General features: G+C 41.1%; 1 protein-coding gene across 6 annotated transcripts in view; it reads left to right on the top strand.

Annotated features, from left to right (window-relative positions):
- CFAP74 (cilia and flagella associated protein 74) overlaps positions 1 to 19073 on the top strand; it is a 99655-nt gene that overhangs the window by 16078 nt on the left and 64504 nt on the right. For all 6 annotated transcript variants that reach the window (XM_070474149.1, XM_020873749.2, XM_020873747.2 and 3 more), the window contains exon 2: positions 18828 to 18892. In XM_070474149.1, coding sequence (XP_070330250.1) covers positions 18844 to 18892 — 49 coding nt within the window. In that variant the 5' untranslated portion in view covers positions 18828 to 18843. The remainder of the gene's footprint in view (positions 1 to 18827; positions 18893 to 19073) is intronic.

Below are 19073 nucleotides of genomic sequence, written 5' to 3'. Positions count from 1 at the left end.
TGATGACATTGTTACTTTTTTTTTTCATGTCTGTGGTTACAGACCCTTTTCTTCTTAATATGGATGATTTGTTTCTCCTCCTTTATTTATCATTTTCATTGGAGATTTTTCAATTTTATAAATCTTCCAAAAGTACAAACTTCTGGCTTTGAGGAACATCTTTATCACATATTTGTTTTGCAGCCTTAATTTCTGATCTTTTTTGTTTTTCTGCTTTCTTTGGGTTTATATCACAGCTCTTTTTATAACCCCTTGGGTTGGATGTTTAGCACATTAAGTTTTAGCCTGTCTCCTTTCCTGATATGAACATTTAGAATTACAAATTTACTCAGTTCTACCTTGAATTCCCTGGTGGCTCAGATGGTAAATCGTCTGCCTACAATGCAGGAGACCTGGGTTAGATCCCTGGGTCGGGAATATCCCCTGGAGAAGGAACTAGCAACTCACTCCAGTACTCTTGCCTGGAAAATCTCATGGACGGAGGAGCCTGGTAGGCTACATTCCATGGGGTTGCAAAGAGTTGGACACAACTTAGCGACTTTACTTCACCTTGGCTGCACTCAGTTTAATATGTGATATTTTCATTATAACTCAGTTGAAAGCATTTTTAAATTTCTATTATGATTTTTTTCTTTGGTCCATGGGTTATTTAGAAATTTATTTCTTATTTTAAAAAAATAGGTGAATTTATAGTTCTATATTTCTTTTTATTCTTCCAGTTTTATTGGAATATAATTGAAATACAGCATGTGTAAGCTTAAGGTACACAGCATAATGATTTGATTTCTATATGTCATAAAATGATGATAATGACATATTTTGTGAACATCCATATTTCATGTAGATACAAAATTAAAGAAATAGAAAATACTGTTTTCCTTGTGGTAACTCAGGATCTACTCTCTTAACAACTTTCATATATAATGTATGGCAGCATTAATTATATTTATCATGCTGTAAATTATGTTATTGGTACTTACCTATCTTATAACTCAACAGTCCCTAACCTTTTTGGCACCGGGGACTAGTTTTGTGGAATACAATTTTTCCACAGACAGGAGGGATGCAAGCGATGGGGAGTGGCTGTCAACACAGCTGAAGCTTATTTTACTCTTCCACCACTCACCTGCTGTGCAGCCTGGTTCCTAACAGGCCACGGATGGGTACCAGTTCATGGCCCACTGCTTGGGGACCACTGCTGTAACTGGGAGTTTGTACCTTTTGCCCATCTTCATCCAGTTCCCTTTTCCCCAATCTCCTGCCTCTGGTAACCACAAATCTGACCTCTTTTTCTATGAATTTGCTTGTTTTTGAAGTAAAATTGACCTACTTGTGTTAGTTCCTGTTACACGACATAATAATTTATATTTCTATACATTTCAAAATGATCACATAGTAGGTCACACACAAAGATACTGTGAAGTCACTGCTCTGTTCCCCACACTGTGCATTCCATCCCTGTGACTCATTTATTTTGCCACAGGAAGTTTGTGCCTTCCAATCTCTCTCACCTGTTTGTCTCCTCCTCACCCCACCACCCCGGCCACCCCTGTTTGTTCTCTGTATCTATGATTCTGTTTCTGTTTTGCATTGTTTGTTCATTTGTTTTGTTTTTTAGGTTCCACATATAAGTGAAATTTTAGTGTTTGTCTTCCTCTTTCTGATTTATTTCACTTAGCATAATTCCCTCCAAGTCCACTCATATTGTTGCAGATTATAATATTTTATTCTTTTAAATGGCTGGGTAATATTCCATTATGTATATATACTACATCTACTTTATCCTCTCACCTGTTTATGGGCACTTAACATTGCTTACATATCTTGGCTATTTGAAAATGATAGTACAATGAAAGAAAAGGGTGCATATGTCTTTTCTGTGTGTTTAGGTTTTTTTTTCCTCAATAAATACTCAGGAGTGAAATTTCTGGTTCTTATGGTTATTCTATTTTAAGTTTTTGTGGTAGTTTCCATACTGTTCTCCACAGTGACTGCATCAATTTACATTCCCAAAAACAGTGCAAGAGGGTTCCCTCCTCTCCATGTTCTGCTGAAATTTGTATATCTTCTTCAGAAAAATGTCTGTTCAGATCCTCTGCCCATCTTTTAATCAGGTTGTTCAGTTGATGTTGAGTTGTATAAATTTGTGTATACTTTGGATATTAACCCCTTATCAGAGATATTGTGTGAAAATATCTTCTTCCATTCAGTAGTTGGCCTTTTGTTAATAGTGTCCTTCACTATACAAAAGCTTTTTAGTTTGATAGTCTCATCTGTTTAGTTTTGCTTTTGTTTCCCTTGCCTGCGGAGACAAATCTGAAAAATTATCACTAAGTCCATTGTCAAAGAGCTTATTGCCTATGCTTTCTTTTACAAGCTGTGTGGCTTCAGGTCTTACATTTGAGCCTTTCATCCATTCTGAGTTTATTTTTGTATATGATACAGGAAAGTAGTTCAGTTTGAATCTTTTGCATGTAGATGTTCAGTATTCCAAAAACCATTTGTTGAAGAGGCTGTCTTTCCATCATTGTATATTCTTGCCTCCTTTGTTGCAGATTAATTGCCATGTAAGTGTGGTTCTTTTCTGGACTCTATCCCATTGATCTATGTGTCTTTTTTTGTATCAGTACCATACTGTTTTTATTATTGGGGATTTGGACTACGTTTGAAATCAGGGAGCATGATTCCTCTAGCTTCATTCTTTCTCGAGATTGTTTTGGCTATTTGGGGTCTTTGAGTTACCATACAAATTTTAAAATTCTTTATTCTAGTTCTGTGAAAAACACCATTGGTATTTCGATAGGGATTGCACTGAATCTGTAGATTGCCTTGGGTAGTATGGTCATTTTAACAATACTCTTCCCATCCATGAGCATGGTATGTCTTTGCATCTGTTTGTGTCATCTTTAATTTCTTTCTTCAGTGTCTCATAATTTTCTGATTACAGATGTTTTGCTTCCTCAGTTAGTTAGTCCTGGGTGTTTTGGTCTTTTTTTGGTGTGATTGAAAATGGGATTGTTTTCTTCATTTCTCTTTCTGATAGTTTGTTGGTGTATAGAAATGCAACAGGTTTCTGTGTATTAATTTTGTATCCTGCAACTTTACTGAATTCATTGATGAGTTCCAGTAACTTTTTGGTGGGTTCTTTAGGATTTCCTGTGTATTGTATCATGTCATCTGCAAATAGTGACAGTTTTACTTCTTCATCTCCAATTTGTATTCCTTTTATTTCTTTTTCTTGTCTGATTGGGCTTCCCAGGAGGCCCAGTGGTGATAGTGAAGAGTTCTGACAAAACGTGGTCCACTGGAGGTGGAAGTGCAAACCACTTCAGTATTCTTGCTGTGAGAACCCCATTAACACTATGAAAAGGCAAAAAGATATAACACCAAAAGATGGCCCCCCCAGGTTGAAAAATATCCAATATGCTAGTGGGGAAGAGTGGAGGACAATTTCTAATAGCTCCAGAAAGAATGAAGCGGCTGGGCCAAAGTGGAAATGATGCTCAGTTGCAGATGTGTCTGGTAGTGACAGTAAAGTCTGATTCTATAAAGAACAACATTGCATAGGAACCTGGAATGTTAGGTCCATAAATCAAGGTGAGTTGGACATGGTCAAACAGGAGATGGTAAGAGTGAACATCAGCATCTTAGGAATCAGTGAACTAAAATGGATGGGAATGGGTGAATTTAATTCAGATGACCATTATACCTACTACTGTAGACCAGAATCCCTTGGAAGAAACGGAGTAGCCCTCTTTAGTCAAAAGAAGTGTCCAAAACACTCTTTTGTATTTTGGTACATTCTCAAAAACAACAGAATGATCTCAGTTCATTTCCAGGGTAAACCATTCAGCATCACAGTAATCCAAGTCTATGCTCCAACCACCAAAGCAGAAGCAGCTGAAGTTGACCGGTTCTATGAAGAACTAACTACAAGACCTTCTTGAACTAACACCGAAAACAGATGTGTGTGTGTGTATTATAAAAAAGTAATTTATTTTCTTAATTTATATAATTTTTAATTGAAGGATAATTGCTTTACAGAATTTTGGTTTTCTGTCAAACCTCAACGTGAATCAGCCATAGGTATACCTATGTCCCCTTCCTCTTGAACCTCCCTCCTATGTTCCTCCCCATCCCACCCCTCTAGATTGATGCAGAGCCCTGTTTGCTCCCTGAGACAAAGAACAAATTCCCATTGGCTATCTATTTTACATATGGTAATGTAAGTTTCAAACTATCCCACAATTGCACTCATCTCATACACTAGTAAAGTAATGCTCAAAATTCTCAAGCCAGGCTTCAGCAATACGTGAACCGTGAACTTCTAGATGTTCAAGCTGGTTTTAGAAAAGGCAGAGGAACCAGAGATCAAATTGCCAATATCCGCTGGATCATCGAAAAAGCGAAAGAGTTCCAGAAAACCATCTATTTCTGCTTTATTGACTACGCCAAAGCCTTCGACTGTGTGGATCACAATAAACTGTGGAAAATTCTGAAAGAGATGGGAATACCAGACCACCTGACCTGCCTCTTGAGAAACCTGTATGCAGGTCAGGAACCAAGAGTTAGAACTGGACATGGAACAACAGACTGGTTCCAAATAGCAAAAGGAGTACGTCAAGGCTGTATGTTGTCACCCTGCTTATTTAACTTATATGCAGAGTCCATCATGAGAAAGGCTGGGCTGGAAGAAGCACACGCTGGAATCAAGATTGCCAGGAGAAATATCAATAACCTCAAATATGCAGATGACACCACCCTATGGCAGAAAGTGAAGAGGAACTAAAAAGCCTCTTGATGAAAGTGAGGGAGGAGAGTGAAAAAGTTGGCTTAAAGCTCAACATTCAGAAAACTAAGATCATGGCTTCTGGCCTCATCACTTCATGGGAAATAGATGGGGAAACAGTGGAAACAGTGTCAGACTTTATTTTTGGGGGCTCCAAAATCACTGCAGATGGTGATTGCAGCCATGAAATTAAAAGACGCTTACTCCTTGGAAGGAAAGTTATGACCAACCTAGACAGCATATTAAAAAGCAGAGACATTACTTGGTCAACAAAGGTCTGTCTAGTCAAGGCTATGGTTTTTCCAGCGGCCATGTATGGATGTGAGAGTTGGACTGTGAAGAAAGCTGAGCACTGAAGAATTGAAGGTTTTGAACTGTGGTGTTGGAGAAGACTCTTGAGAGTCCCTTGGACTGCGAGGAGATCCAACAGTCCATCCTAAAGGAGATCAGTCCTGGGTGTTCATTGGAAGGACTGATGCTGAAGCTGAAACTCCAGTACTTTGGCCACCTCATGCAAAGAGTTTACTCATTTGGAAAGACCCTGATGCTGGGAGGGATTGGGGGCAGGAGGAGAAGGGGACGACAGAGGATGAGATGGCTGGATGGCATCACCAACTCGATGGGCATGGGTTTGGGTGGACTCCGGGAGTTGGTGATGGACAGGGAGGCCTGGCATGCTGCGATTCATGGGGTTGCAAAGAGTCGGACACGACTGAGCGACTGAACTTACTGACTGACTAATGTGAGTTTCCATGTCACTCTCTCCATACATCAAACCCTCTCCTCCCCTCTCCCCATGTCCATAAGTCTGTTCTCTATGTCCGTTTCTCCATTGCTGCCCTGAAAATAAATTCTGTGGTACCATCTTTTTAGATTCCATATATATGTATCAGTATACAATATTTATCTTTCTCTTTCTGACTTGACTCTATATAATAGGCTCTAGGTTCATCCACCTCATTAGCACTGACTCAAATGTTTCTTTTTATGATTGAAAATATTCCATTGTTTATATGTACCACAAATTCTTTATCCATTCATCTGTCACTGGACATCTAGGTTGCTTCCATGTTCTATCTATTGTACATAGTGTTTTAGTGAACATTGGGGTACATGTGTCTTTTTAAATTTTGGTTTCCTCAGGGTATATGCCTAGGAGTGAGGTTGCTGAGTCATATGGTGCTTTTATTCCTAGTTTTTAAAGGAATCTCCATACCGCCTTCCATAGTGGCTGTATCAATTTACATTCCCACCAACAGTGCAAGAGGGTTTGTTTTTTTCCACACCCTCTCCAGCATTTATTGTTTGTAGACTTTTTAATGATGACCATTCTCACCAGTTTGAGGTGATATCTCATTGTAGTTTTGATTTGCATTTCTCTCATGAGTGATATTGAGCATCTTTTCATGTGCTGTTAGCCACCTGTAGGTCTTCTTTGGAGAATCTGTTTAGGTCTCTTTCCCACTTTTTGATTGGGTTGTTTGTTTTTCTGGTATTGAGTTGTATGAGCTCCTTATATATTTAGGAAATTAATCCTTTGTCAGTTGTTTCCTTTGCTATTACCTTTTCCCATTCTGAGGGTTGTCTTTTCACCTTGTTTGTAGTTTCCTTTGATGTGCAAAAGCTTTTAAGTTTCATTAGGTCCCGCTTGTTTACTTTTGTTTTTATTTCCGTTACTCTAGGTGGTGGGTCATAGAGGATTTTGCTTTGATTTGTGTCAGCAAGTGTTCTGCCTGTGTTTTCCTCTAAGAGTTTTATAGTTTCTAGTCTTAAATTTAGGTCTTTAATCCATTTTTAATTTATCTTTGTGTAGTGTGTTAGGAAGTGTTCCAATTTCCTTCTTTTACATGTAGCTGTCCAATTTTCCCAGCACCACTTGTTGAAGAGGCTATCTTTTCCCCATTGTATATTCTTGCCTCCTTTGTCATAAATAAGGTACCCATAGGTGCATGAGTTTATTTCTGGGTTCCAGCTCACTGATCCGTTCTTCTGCTTCAGATATTCTGCTATTCTACTCTTCTAGAGTATTTTTAATTTCAGTTATTATGCTGTTTGTCTGTGTATGTTTACTCTTTCATTCTTCTAGGTCTTTGTTAATTGATTCTTGCACTTTCTCCATTCTATTTTCAAGGTTTTTGATCATCTTTACTATCATTATTCTGAATTCTTTTTCAGGTAATTTGCCTATTTCCTCTTCATTTACTTGGACTGTGTGTTTCTAGCTTATTCCTTCAGTTGTGAAGTATTTCTGTGCCTTTTCATTATTTTTTTTAACTTATTGTGTTTGAGGTCTCCTTTTCCCAGGCTTCACGGTTGAATTCTTTCTTCCTTTTGGTTTCTGCCCTCCTGAGGTTGGTCCAGTGGTTTGTGTAAGCTTTGTGTAGGGTGAGGTTTGTGCTGTTGTTGTTTTTTTTTTTCCTCTGATGGGCAGAGCTGAGTAAGGTGGTAATCTGCTGATGATTGGGTTTGTATTTTTGTCTTGTTTGTTGTTTGGATGAAGCATCCTGCACAGGATGATGGTTGGGTGATGCCAGGTCTTGTATTCAAGTGGTTTACTTTGTGTGAATGAGTTCTCACTATTTGATACTCCCTAGAGTTAGGAGTTCTCTGGTTGTATAGGGTATTGGAGTCAGTGCTCCCACTCCAAAGGCTCAGGGCTTGATCTCTGGCCAGGAAAGGAGATTCCACAGGTGGTTTATTAAGGCATTAAATGGGATTAGAACAAATACCCATAAATGAGAAACCAAAGATGAACCCCAGACAAATGGCAGTTACAAAATCAGGCAAATAATTAAAATAATGAAATATGCACATATACATATACACCCGTAAGCAAAATAAAAACAGTCCAACAAAAATAAAGTGCAATAGTTGACCAGGTGAACAAAGGAAACCAAAAATGATATCCACCAGGTAAGAGCAAAACTAACTAAAGCACAAACTGGAAAACAAAGCTAAAGCAAGGTGCCAACTGGGGAATAAAGCAATGAAAACAAAACTAACAAATATGGTGAGAGAAATAAAGAAAAGAAAGAATAGAAATGCAAAGTTAAATAGAGGTAGATAAAGAAGATTTATATATATTAAAGATTAACTTCAAGGGGAAAAGAACAGTAGGAAAAGCAAACGAAAGACTAAATGTAGAAAATGTCATAATTGGTTTAAAAATTTTTTTAATTAAATAAAAAAGGAAACCTCTATAGAACTCCATAGAACTCTATAGTTAAAGGCCAACTTAGAGGCAGAGGTTTATAACAGCAATAAAAAGTGTGACTGGAAAAAAAACTCAAAAGTTTAATTAGATTTCATAGTGCTAATAAATCAACAACTACAACAGAAGACAAAAGAAAAGAAAGATAAAAAATCCAAAAGAAACTACAGAACAAGTCAAAATATAAGAATAATAAGTGTTTTACTTGAGTTTCCGCTGTCAGCTTCCTTTCCTTCACTGGGAGTCACAGTCCATCTTGCCTCCCTGGGATGCTCTCCCAACACTGTGCTGGTCTCTGGATCCTCTTTGGGGGCATCTCAGACTTTAATCTGGTTCTACTCCTGTGTGATCTTGCCTCCAATGTCCACAGCTATCATAACTAATGTGTTTTCTTTTATAGGAGCTTTCAGTGTCCTTTCATATATTCAATAGAAACAGAGTCTGCCTAGTTGATTGTGTAGATTTAATCTGAAGCTTGTACAGCTGGTAGGAAGGTTTTGGGTCTTCTTCCTTGGCCACAGTGCCCCTGGGTTTCAATTGTGGTTTTATTTCCACCTCTGAATGTGGGTCATCCACTGGGGTTTGCTCCTGAGGCTGCCCTGGAGGACTTGGGTTTGTCCCTGTGAGAGCCAGGTGTGGAGGTGGTGCGGCTGCTTGGGTTGCAGAGGTTCTGCCAGCACCAGGCATTCAGGGGAGCTAGCAGCTAGGGCATCAGGAAATACAGTGCTCTAGAAGGGTGTTGGGGTCCTTTAATGGACCAGAACCTGGTGGTCCAGAGTTGATGATAAGAAAGTGAAAGAGAAAGAAGCTAATATTCTCTGGCTTATGCAGAGAACCAATAAAGCCCTAGGACAGGGCTTGTACCACTCACAGAGGCACAGGTCACCCTCTCGAAGAGGTCTTGAAAGTCCAGGCAGGAGAGTGAGCTCGGCAGGTTTCCACACTCCAGAGAATTAGCTGGAGGGAGAGAGAGAGAAAGAAAGACACAGGGACCCAAGTCTCTGGTGGAGCAAGGGTGTTTTAATGATCTTTCTGTGAGTATATATACGCTGTTGTACAAGGAATTTCTTTTGACAATGATAAAGATCAGAAAACCAAATGTATAGCAACCATTATCAAGGGAACAAGGAATAAACAGTGGTCATAAGGTCAGAAGACAATCCATATCTCAAGAAAGAGGGTTGTGACTAAGCAGTTTTGTTGTAAGGAGAATGTTTACTGAAGGAAATCCATGCATGTGTCTCATCCTGTGACCTCAGTCCTGGGAGCAGCATGCCGTTGCCCTCATTCCTGTTACCAGGAGCTGATAAGGAACAGAGGATTTATGAGAGACAGAAGACAGCACACAGGAATCCTCCTGTTAAACATTCTCTGACAGAAGAGTATGGCAACCAGTATTGGACAGTACACTCCAGTATTCTTGCCTGGAGAACCCCACTGACAGAGAAGCCTAGCAGGCCACAGGGTTGCAAAGAGTTGGACACAACCCAAGCAACCCTGCATGCATAGATGTAAGACTTTTTTTGCCTGTAGCAGCTCTGCCCCAGTGAGGGTTGAGCAAGAAGGTGGCACAGCTGCTTGGGTTGCAGGGATCCTGGCGCGCCAAGTATGCAGGGACACAGACTGCCTCAGCTGCAGGGTTATGGCCCTATCAGAGTTTTTTTTTTTTTTTTTTTTTGAGCATCTGGCAGCTGGTGATCAGAAGGCCTCTTTGCCTAATCTTTCTCTGTAGCCCTGCCCATTCAGGCACTTAGAGGGATCCCTTGCCTGGGGTCCTTCTCTGTTGTTCCACGAATTAGGCACTGAAAGGGGTACCCTGGGTGGGGTCCTCCTCTGCAGTTTGGTGCGTCAGGTGCTTGATTGGACAGCCTCTCTATTGTTCAGCTGCCTTTGCTGGCCTGTGGGAAGAAAGAGGCTAGAGTAATGGCTCCACCCCCTACACATGACTCAACAGTATCACCTTACTTCCATGGCTGCCTGGCTTTCCTCCAAAGGCATTTCCCACCACAGTCTTCTCCCTCACGTCCCTTTGGCCCTCTCTGCAGTCAATAGCAGGCCTCACCTTGGGACTGCTCCACAATCCCTAAGCCCCAGCTCCCAGGCGCTGCACCTTCTAGGGGACCTGCCCCCATGTCTGGGATATGTATGGCTGCGGCAAGTACTGTCTGATTCTCGTTCCATTTAGGCTGTCACAGATCAGCTGTTTCACTCTCAGCCTTAATAAATGTTTCTCCTCTGACTCAGACAATTGCCCCGATGTGGGGGTTGGACCCCTTCTTCAGTTCTCCCACCCACCAAGGGCAGGTCCAGTCCTACTAACACTCCTGTTTTTCCCCCCTAGTTCCTTCCTCCTACCGAGTTTTGCATGGTTCTATATATTCTTTTCTACTGGTCAGGTACTCCTGTCCGCTCTCAGCTGGTGTTCTGCAAGCACTTCTGTGTCTGAAGGTGTATTCCTGATGTATCCATGGAGAGAGATGTACTCCACACCCACCTACTCCTCCACCATCTTGTTCCTCCCCGGATGTTCTTTTCATCACAGGGGACTGGGATGCAAAGTAGGAAGTCAAGAGATACCTGGAGCAACAGGCAAATTTGGCCTTGGAGTACACAATGAAGCAGGGCAAAGGCTAACAGGTTCTGTCAGGAGAACACACTGGTCATAGCAGACACCCTTTCCAACAACACTAGAAACATCTCTACACATGGACATTACCAGATGGTCAATACCAAAATCAGACTGATTATATTCTTTGCAGTCGAAGATGGAGAAGCTCTATATAGTCAGGGAACACAAGACCTGGAGCTGACTGTGGCTTAGCTCATGAGCTCCTTATCGCAAAATCCAGACTTAAATTGCAGTAAGTGGGAAAACCATTAGGCCATTCGGGTATAACCTAAATCAAATCACTTATGATCATACAGTGAAGGTGACAAACAGATTCAAGGGATTAGATATGGTAGACACAGTGCCTGAAAAACTATGGACAAAAGTTTGTAACATTGTACAGGAGGCAGTGACCAACATCATCCTAAAGAAAAAGAAGTTCAAGAAGGCAAAGTGGTTGTCTGCAAGGCCTTACAAATTGCTGAGAAAAGAAGAGAAACAAAAGGCAATAGAGAAAGGGAAAGATTTACCCATCTGAATTCAGAGTTCCAAAGAATAGCAAGGAGAGATAAGAAAGCCTTCTTCAATGAACAATTCAAAGATATAGAGGAAAACAGTAGAACAGGAAAGGCTACATATCTCTTCAAGAAATTTGGAGTTATCAAGAGAAACTTTCATGCAATGATGGGCACAATAAAGGACAGAAATGGCAAGGACTTAACAGAAGCAGAAGAGATTAAGAAGAATTGGCAAGAATACACAGAAGAACTATACAAAAAAGATCTTAATGACCCAGATAACCATGATGGTGTGATCACTCACCTAGAACTAGACATCCTGGAGAGTAACTTCAACTGGACCTTAGGAAGCTTTACTATGAACAAAGCTGGTGGAGCTGATGGAATTCCAGCTGAGTTATTTAAAATCCTAAAAGATGATTTTGTTAAAATGCTGCACTCATTTTAACTGACAGCTGACTCAAATGTCAGCTGATTGGGAAAACTCAGCAGTGGTCACAGGTCTGAAAAAGTTTTTTCATTCCAATCCCAAAGAAGAGCAATGCCAAAAAATGTTCAGACTACCATACAACTGCACTGATTTCGCTTGCTAACAAGGTAATGCTCAAAATCCATCAAGCTAGGCCTCAGCAGTATATGAACTGAGAACTTCCAGATGTACAAACTGGGCTTAGAAAAGACAGAGAAGTCAGAGATCAAATTACCAACATTTGTTGGATTATAGAGAAAGCAAGGGAATTCCAGAAAGATATCTACATCTGCTTCATTGACTACACTAAAGCCTTTGACTGTGTTGTTTTGTTCAGTCGCTAAGTCATGTCCAACTCTGCAACCTCATGGACTGTAGCACACCAAGCTTCCCTATCCTTCACTATCTCCCAGAGTTTGCTCAAATTCATGTCCATTGAGTCAGTGATGCTATTTAACCATCTCATCCTCTGCTGCCCCCTTCTCCTTTTGCCTTCAATCTTGCCCAGCATCTGGGTCTTTTCCAGTGAGTCAGCTCCTTCACACCAGATGGCTAAAGTATTGGAGCTTCAGTTTCAGCATCAGTCCTTCTAATGAGTATTCACATTTATTGATTTGTAGATACTGAAACATCCTTGCATCCCTGGGATAAATCCCGCTTGATCGTGGTGTGTGATCCTTTTAAATAATCTTGGATTCAGTTTGCTGGTATTTTGTTGAGGATATTTGCATCTATATTCATCAATGATACTGACCCATAATTTTTGTGTATATCTTTGTCTGGTTTTAGTATTAGGGTGATGCTGACCTCATAGAATGAGTTCAGAAGAATTCCTTCCTCTGCATTTTTTTGGAATAGTTTGAGAAGGATAAGTGTTAACTCTTCTCTTTAATGTTTGGTAGCATTCACCCGTGAAGCCATCTGCTCCTGGAGTTTTGTTTGTTGGCAGTATTTTTTTTAATAGCTTTTTGTGGAAATCTCTTATGGTGCTTTGTATTTCTATGATGCCATTGTAACATTTTTTATTTTTTTATTTTACAATTTTTAGAATTATTCATTTACTTATTTATTTTTGGCTGCATCAGGTCTTAGTTGCAGTGCACAGGCTCTTCATGGTGGCACACAGGCTTCTCTCTAGTTGCGGTGCATGGGGTCCTGCATGTGGGCTCTATAGTTGGGGTGCTCAGACTTAGTTGCCCAGCAGTATGTGGAATCTTAGTTCCCTGACAGAGATTGAACCCACATTCCTTGCACTGAAAGTCAGATTCTTAACCACTGGTCCACCAGGGAAGTCCCCTAATTTTTCTGTTGAAGTATAGTTTATTTACTGTGTTGTGTTAGTTTCAGGTTGTAAAGCAAAGTGATTCAGATATGCATATATCCATTCTTTTTCAGATTCTTTTCCCATATAATTTTTTACAGAATATTGAGTATAGTTCCCTGTGCTATATAGTAGATCCTTATTAATTGTCTATTTTACATATATGATTGTGTGTATGTTAATTCCAAACTCCTACTTTATCTCTTCCTGCCATGTATCCCCTTTGGTAACCATAAGTTTGTTTTCAAAGTCTGTGAGTCTGTTGCTATTTTGTAAATAATTTCATTTGTATTGTGTTTTTTTAGATGCCACATATAAGTGAGATCATATGATATTCATCTTTTTCTGACTTACTTCACTTAGAATGGATGTCTCTCGGTCCATGTCACTGCAAATGGCATTATTTCATTCTTTTTTAAAGACTGAGTAATATTCCATCATATTCTTTTTCCATTCATCTGTCACTGTACCATTAAGTTGCTTCTATGTCTTGGCTATTGTATATAGTGCTGCTACGAACACTGGGATGTATGTATCTTCAAATTATGGTTTTCTCTAGATAGATGCCCACCAGTGAGATTGCTGGATCACAAGGTAGCCCTATTTTCAGTTTTTATGGAACTTCCATACTATTCTTCATAGTGACTATACCAATTTACATTTCCACCAACAGTGCAGGAGGGTTCCCTTTTCTCCACACCCTCTCTAGCATTTATCATTTGTATGCTTTTTGATGATGGCCATTCTTACAATGTGCGGTGATACCTCATATAGTTTTTGATTTTCATTTCTCTAATAATTAGTGATGTTGAGCATCTTTTCATGTGTTTGTTGGCCATCTGTATTTCTTCTTTGGAGAAATGTCTATTTAGGTCTGCCCATTTTTTTATTGGGTTTGTTTGTGGGGTTTTGTGTGTGTATGTGTGTGTTGTTTTGGCCATGCTGCAAGCGTGCAGGATCTTACTTCCCTGACCAAGCGACTAGGGATTGAACCCGTGCCCCCTACAGTGGAAGCACAGTATCCTAACCATTGAACTGTCAGGGCACTCCCCAGTTGTTTGCTTTTTATATTGTGCTTCATAAGCTGTTTGTACATTTTGGAGATGAATTCCTTGGTTGCTTCATTTGCAAATATTTTCTCCCATTCTCTGAGCTGTCTTTTCTTTTTGTTTATGGTTTCCTTTTCTGTGCTGTGCAGAAGCTTTAAAGTTCAATTAAGTCCTATTTGTTTATTTTTGTTTTTATTTTCATTACTCTAGCAGGTGGTTCAAAAAAGATGTTGCAATTTGTGTCAAAGAGTATTCTGCCTGTATTTTCCTCTAAGAGTTTTATAGTATCCAGTCTTATATTTAGGTCTTTAATCCATTTTTAATTCATTTTTTGGTGTGGTATGAGAGTTCTAATTTCATTATTTTGCATGTAACTGTTCAGTTTTTCCAGAACCATTTATTGAAGAGACTGTCTTTTCTCCATTGTATATTCTTACCTCCTTTGTTGTAGATTCAGTTCAGTTCAGTTCAGTTGCTCAGTCATGTCCAACTCTTTGCTACACCATGAATCGCAGCACACCAGGCCTCCCTGTCCATCACCAACTCCCGGAGTCCACCCAAACTCATATCCATCGAGTCGGTGATGCCATCCAGCCATCTCATCCTCTGTCGACCCCTTCTCCTCCTGCCCCCAGCCCCTCCCAGCATCAGGGTCTTTCCAAATGAGTGTAAACTTTGCATGAGGTGGCCAAAGTACTGGAGTTTCAGCTTCAGCATCAGTCCTTCCAATGAACACCCAGGACTGATCTCCTTTAGGATGGACTGGTTGGATCTCCTCGCAGTCCAAGGGACTCTCAAGAGTCTTCTCCATGGAGAAGGAAATGGCAACCCACTCCAGTATTTTTACCTGGAAAATTCCATGGACAGAGGAGCCTGGTGGGCTACAGTCCATGGGGTTGCAGAGTCAGACACGTGTGTGTGAACACACACACACCACGACCCCACTGCCGTCTACTTTTATTCCTGATCAGACTGTTAGCCTCTGCAGGGAGGCTAACTTTTGGACCCTCATCCTCAGGTTCCTCAGGTCTGCCTTGGAGGTGTTGCTGGTGCCCGCTTGGGAACCCAGATGCCTCTGCTTTGCAGCACTCTCCTGGCAGGGCACAGGGAAGCAGCAGGTGGCCATGCACTAGGTTTGCTCCTGGACTGGCTCTCATGTGATTACTATGTCTTCTCCATGTCACCTTCAGTGTGGAAGGCTCCTCAGCCCTTCCTCTAAGCTGAGGTTCACCTCTCTGTAAGAGGAGCTTGGGCATTGCTGAACTGTGTTGATCTCTGCAAAAGCTAGATGCATTTTCTCCTGAGGTCTTTGGCAGTCAGCTCCCAAGTGAAGCTTATTTAATAAAGGAATTAGTTCCAATTGAAAAAAATTCTTCTCCAAAAAAAAAAAAGCCTTCTCCAACACCACAGTTCAAAAACATCAATTCTTCAGCGCTCAGCTTTCTTCACAGTCCAATTCTTAACATCCATACATGACCACTGGAAAAACCATAGTCTTGACTAGATGGACCTTTGTTGGCAAAGTAATGTCTCTGCATTTTAATATGCTATGTAGGTTGATCATAACTTTCCTTTCAAGTGTCTTTTAATTTCATGGCTGCAGTCACCATCATTAACCATAAATGTGTGACTTTATTTCTGGGCTTTCTATTCTGTTGCATTGACTTGTATTTCTGGTTGTAACTTCTTTTTTACTTCTGATTTCTAGATTTGAGCCCTCTCTGTTTTTCTCTTGATGAGTTGGCCTCAAGATTTATCAATTCTGTTTATCTTTTCAGAGAACCAGCTCAGTTTCATTGATATTTTTTATTTTAAGTCTCTATTTCATTTATTTCTGTTCTGATCTTCATGATTTCTTTCCTTCTGCTAAATGGGTTTTGTTTGTTCTTTCTCTAATTGCTTCAGGTGTGTGTTTAGGCTGTTTATTTGAGATTTCTCTTGTTTCCCAAGGTAAGCCTGTATGTCTATAAACTTACATCCTATCACTGCTTTTGCTGAATGCCACAGATTTTGGATTTTGTTGGTTTGTTTTCATTTGTCCCTAGAAGAAATTTTTTATTTCTTCTTTGATTTCTTCAGTGATCCATTTGTTGTTTAGTAGTGTATTGTTTAGCCTCCTCGTGTTTGTGTTTCCTGTGGTTTTTTCCTTGTAGTTGATTTTTAGTCACATAGTTGTGAGGTCAGAAAGGATGCCTGATATGATTTAAATTTTCTTAGATTTGTTGAGACTTGATATGTGGCCTATCCTGTAATATGCCCTAGAGACTGTTTCTTGTACACTTGAAATTATGTGCTATTTTTGGATGGAATGTTTTATATAGATCTATTAAGTTCGTTTGGTCTAATGTGTCATTTAAGGTCAGTGTTTTCTTATTGATTTTCTGTCTGGACAACCTGTCCATTAATGTAAGTGGGGCGTTAAAGTCCCCCCTTACATTAACTATTATTGTATTACTATCAGTTTCTCCTTTTGTGTTTGTTGCTATTGGTACTTGCTTTATGTCTTTAGGGGCTCCTATATTGGGCGCATATTTGTTTACAATTGTTAATCTTCTTGGTTTGATCCTTCGATCATTATGTAAGGTCCTTCTTTGTTTCTTATAACAGTCTTTGTTTTAAGGTCTACTTTGTCTGATATAACTATTGATAACCCAGCTTTCTTTTCATTTCCATTTTGCATGGAATACTTTCTCCCATCATGTCTTTCAGTCTGTATGTGTCTCTAGATCTGAAGTGAGTCTCTTGTGAAGTGAAAGTCTCTCAGTTGTGTCCAACTCTTTGTGGCCCCATGGACTCTAGCCTGCCAGGCTCCTCTGTCCATGGAATTCTCCAGGCAAGAATACTTGAGTGGGTAGCCATTCCCTTCTCCAGGGGATCTTCCCAACCCAGGGATCAAACCCAGGTCTCCCTGCATTGCAGGTGGATTCTTTACCATCTGAGCCATCATGGTAGCCCAAGAATACTGGAGTAGGTAGCCTATCCCTTCTTTAGGGAATCTTCCCATCCCAGGAATTGAACCAGGGTCTCCTGCACTGCAGGTGGCTTCTTTACCAGCTGAGTTACCAGGGAAGCTCTTTACTGGAGTGGGTTGCCATACCCTCCTCCAGGGATCTTCCCAACCCAGATAGTCCCAACTCAGGGATCGAACCCAGGTCTCTCTCATTGCAGGCAGATTCCTTACCATCTGAGCCACCAGGGAAGCCCATGAATACTGGAGTGGGTAGCCTGTCCCTTCTCCAGGGGATCTTTCCGACCTAGGAATTGAACTGGAGGTGCCTGCATTGCAGGCAGATTCTTTACCAGCTGAGCTATGAGGCAGCATATATGTGGGCCCATTCAGTCACTCTGTGTCTTTTAATTAGGGCATTTAGTCCATTTGCATTTAAAGTAGTTACTGATAGGTATGTACTTCTTACTATTTAGTTAGTTGTTTGAGGGCTGTGTTTTTAGTTCTATTTTGTTCTTTTCTTCTTTTGTTCTCCTCTCTTATGATTTGATGACTATCTTTAGTGTTTTCTCTGGATTCCTTTCTCTTTTATATGTGTGTATCTATTACAGATTTTTAGTTTGTGGTTACCATGAGGCTCATATATAGCAGTGTGTATATGTGTGTGTTAGTTGTCCAGTTGCAACTCCTTGGACTGTAGCACACCAGGCTCCTCTGTTCATGGAATTCTCCAAGCAAGACTATTAAGTGGGTGGCCATTCTCTTCTCCAGGGGATCTTTCTGACCCAGGGATTGAACCTCAGTCTCCTGTATCACAGGCAGATTTTTTACCACCTGAGCCACTAAGGAGGCCCAGATGTGTGTGTGTGTGTGTGTGTGTGTGTGTTTATGTACACATGCCACTGGTGGGTGGGGCTGAAGTGTCCCAAACTGATGTTGGCCTGCAGGTGAGTGGGACTAGATCCTGGGGTGGCTGGCTGAGGTGTCTTGGAGCTGATGTTGGCCTGCAGGTGGACAAGCTGGGTTCTGACATGGCATGGCGTAGGGCTGTGGTAGTTCTGGTCTGGCATCTGCCCATTGGAGGGCAGGGCTGGGGCCCAGGGCTTCCAGAATTGGTGTCAAGCCAATGGTGGGCCTGGCAGCAGGGCCTGGGGGTCCTGGAGTAGGTGTGTCAGTTCACTGGTGTGCGGGCCGGGTCTTGGCACTGATAAGCCGGAGGGAGGAGTGTGACGTGGCACTCGCTGCCCTGTGTCCAAATGTTGGAACCAGCTCCCCAAGAACAGCTGCCGGCAGCATCCCTGTTCCCAGGGTGAGCTGCCCGCACCTCCGGCCTCTCCAGGTTTCCTGAGGTCAGCAGTGGGTCTGGCCCAGGCTCCTGTCAGTTTCCTGTTTCTGCTTGGGGCCCCGAGTGTGTGGGACTTTGTGCAAGTCCTCTAAGAGCAGTGTTGCTATTCCCGCAGCCCTCTTCCTCTCCCAAAGGGAAGTCCATGCTGACCTTCAAAGCCAGATGTCCAGGGGCCTGTCTTCCTGGTGCCAACCCCGAGGATGGGGAGCCTGACATGGGGCTTGGACCCCATTCCTTGGGGAGAACCTCTGCAATTATGGTGGTCCTTCAATTTGGGGATCCCCCCAGGCGTGGGTCTTGATGCACTACGACTTTGCCCCCACCCCACCCATTGAGGGTCCCCCTTTGATTGTAGACCGTCTTTTCTGCTGATCTAATCCTTACATGTCTGTAATATTCTAGGTGTGAGACCTTCCTCAGATCTGTGTACTGCAGATAATTTCTCATATTCTGTGGCCTCTCTTCATCTTCTTAATGTCTTTTTAGAGGAGAAATGGTTAATTCTTTGAAATCCAGTTTTTTTTTCAATGTTTTTTAAATCCATCTCTGTACTTTGTAAACTTTTTGCAGCTGATTTTGCCCCAGGATGGAAGAAGACAAGAAGCTTTTGGATGACAAGCCACTCGTGGAAGACGGTAATTTAAAAGGGTCCCCTCACAAAGAACATACATTTCACAGCAGAGAAGGCACAGGGTGGGCTTAATAGGGACCCTTTAATTCCCTTTTTTTCACAGAAACTACATTTTTTTAAGCTCACATTTTTCTCGAAAAGGCAGCCTATAGTATTCTGTCTTTAATTGGAGGAAGGGTCCGTGT

The sequence above is a fragment of the Odocoileus virginianus genome, chromosome 11 (assembly GCF_023699985.2).
Source record: "Odocoileus virginianus isolate 20LAN1187 ecotype Illinois chromosome 11, Ovbor_1.2, whole genome shotgun sequence".
Lineage (NCBI taxonomy): Eukaryota > Metazoa > Chordata > Mammalia > Artiodactyla > Cervidae > Odocoileus > Odocoileus virginianus.
This window is presented reverse-complemented; position numbering and strand designations above follow the sequence as displayed.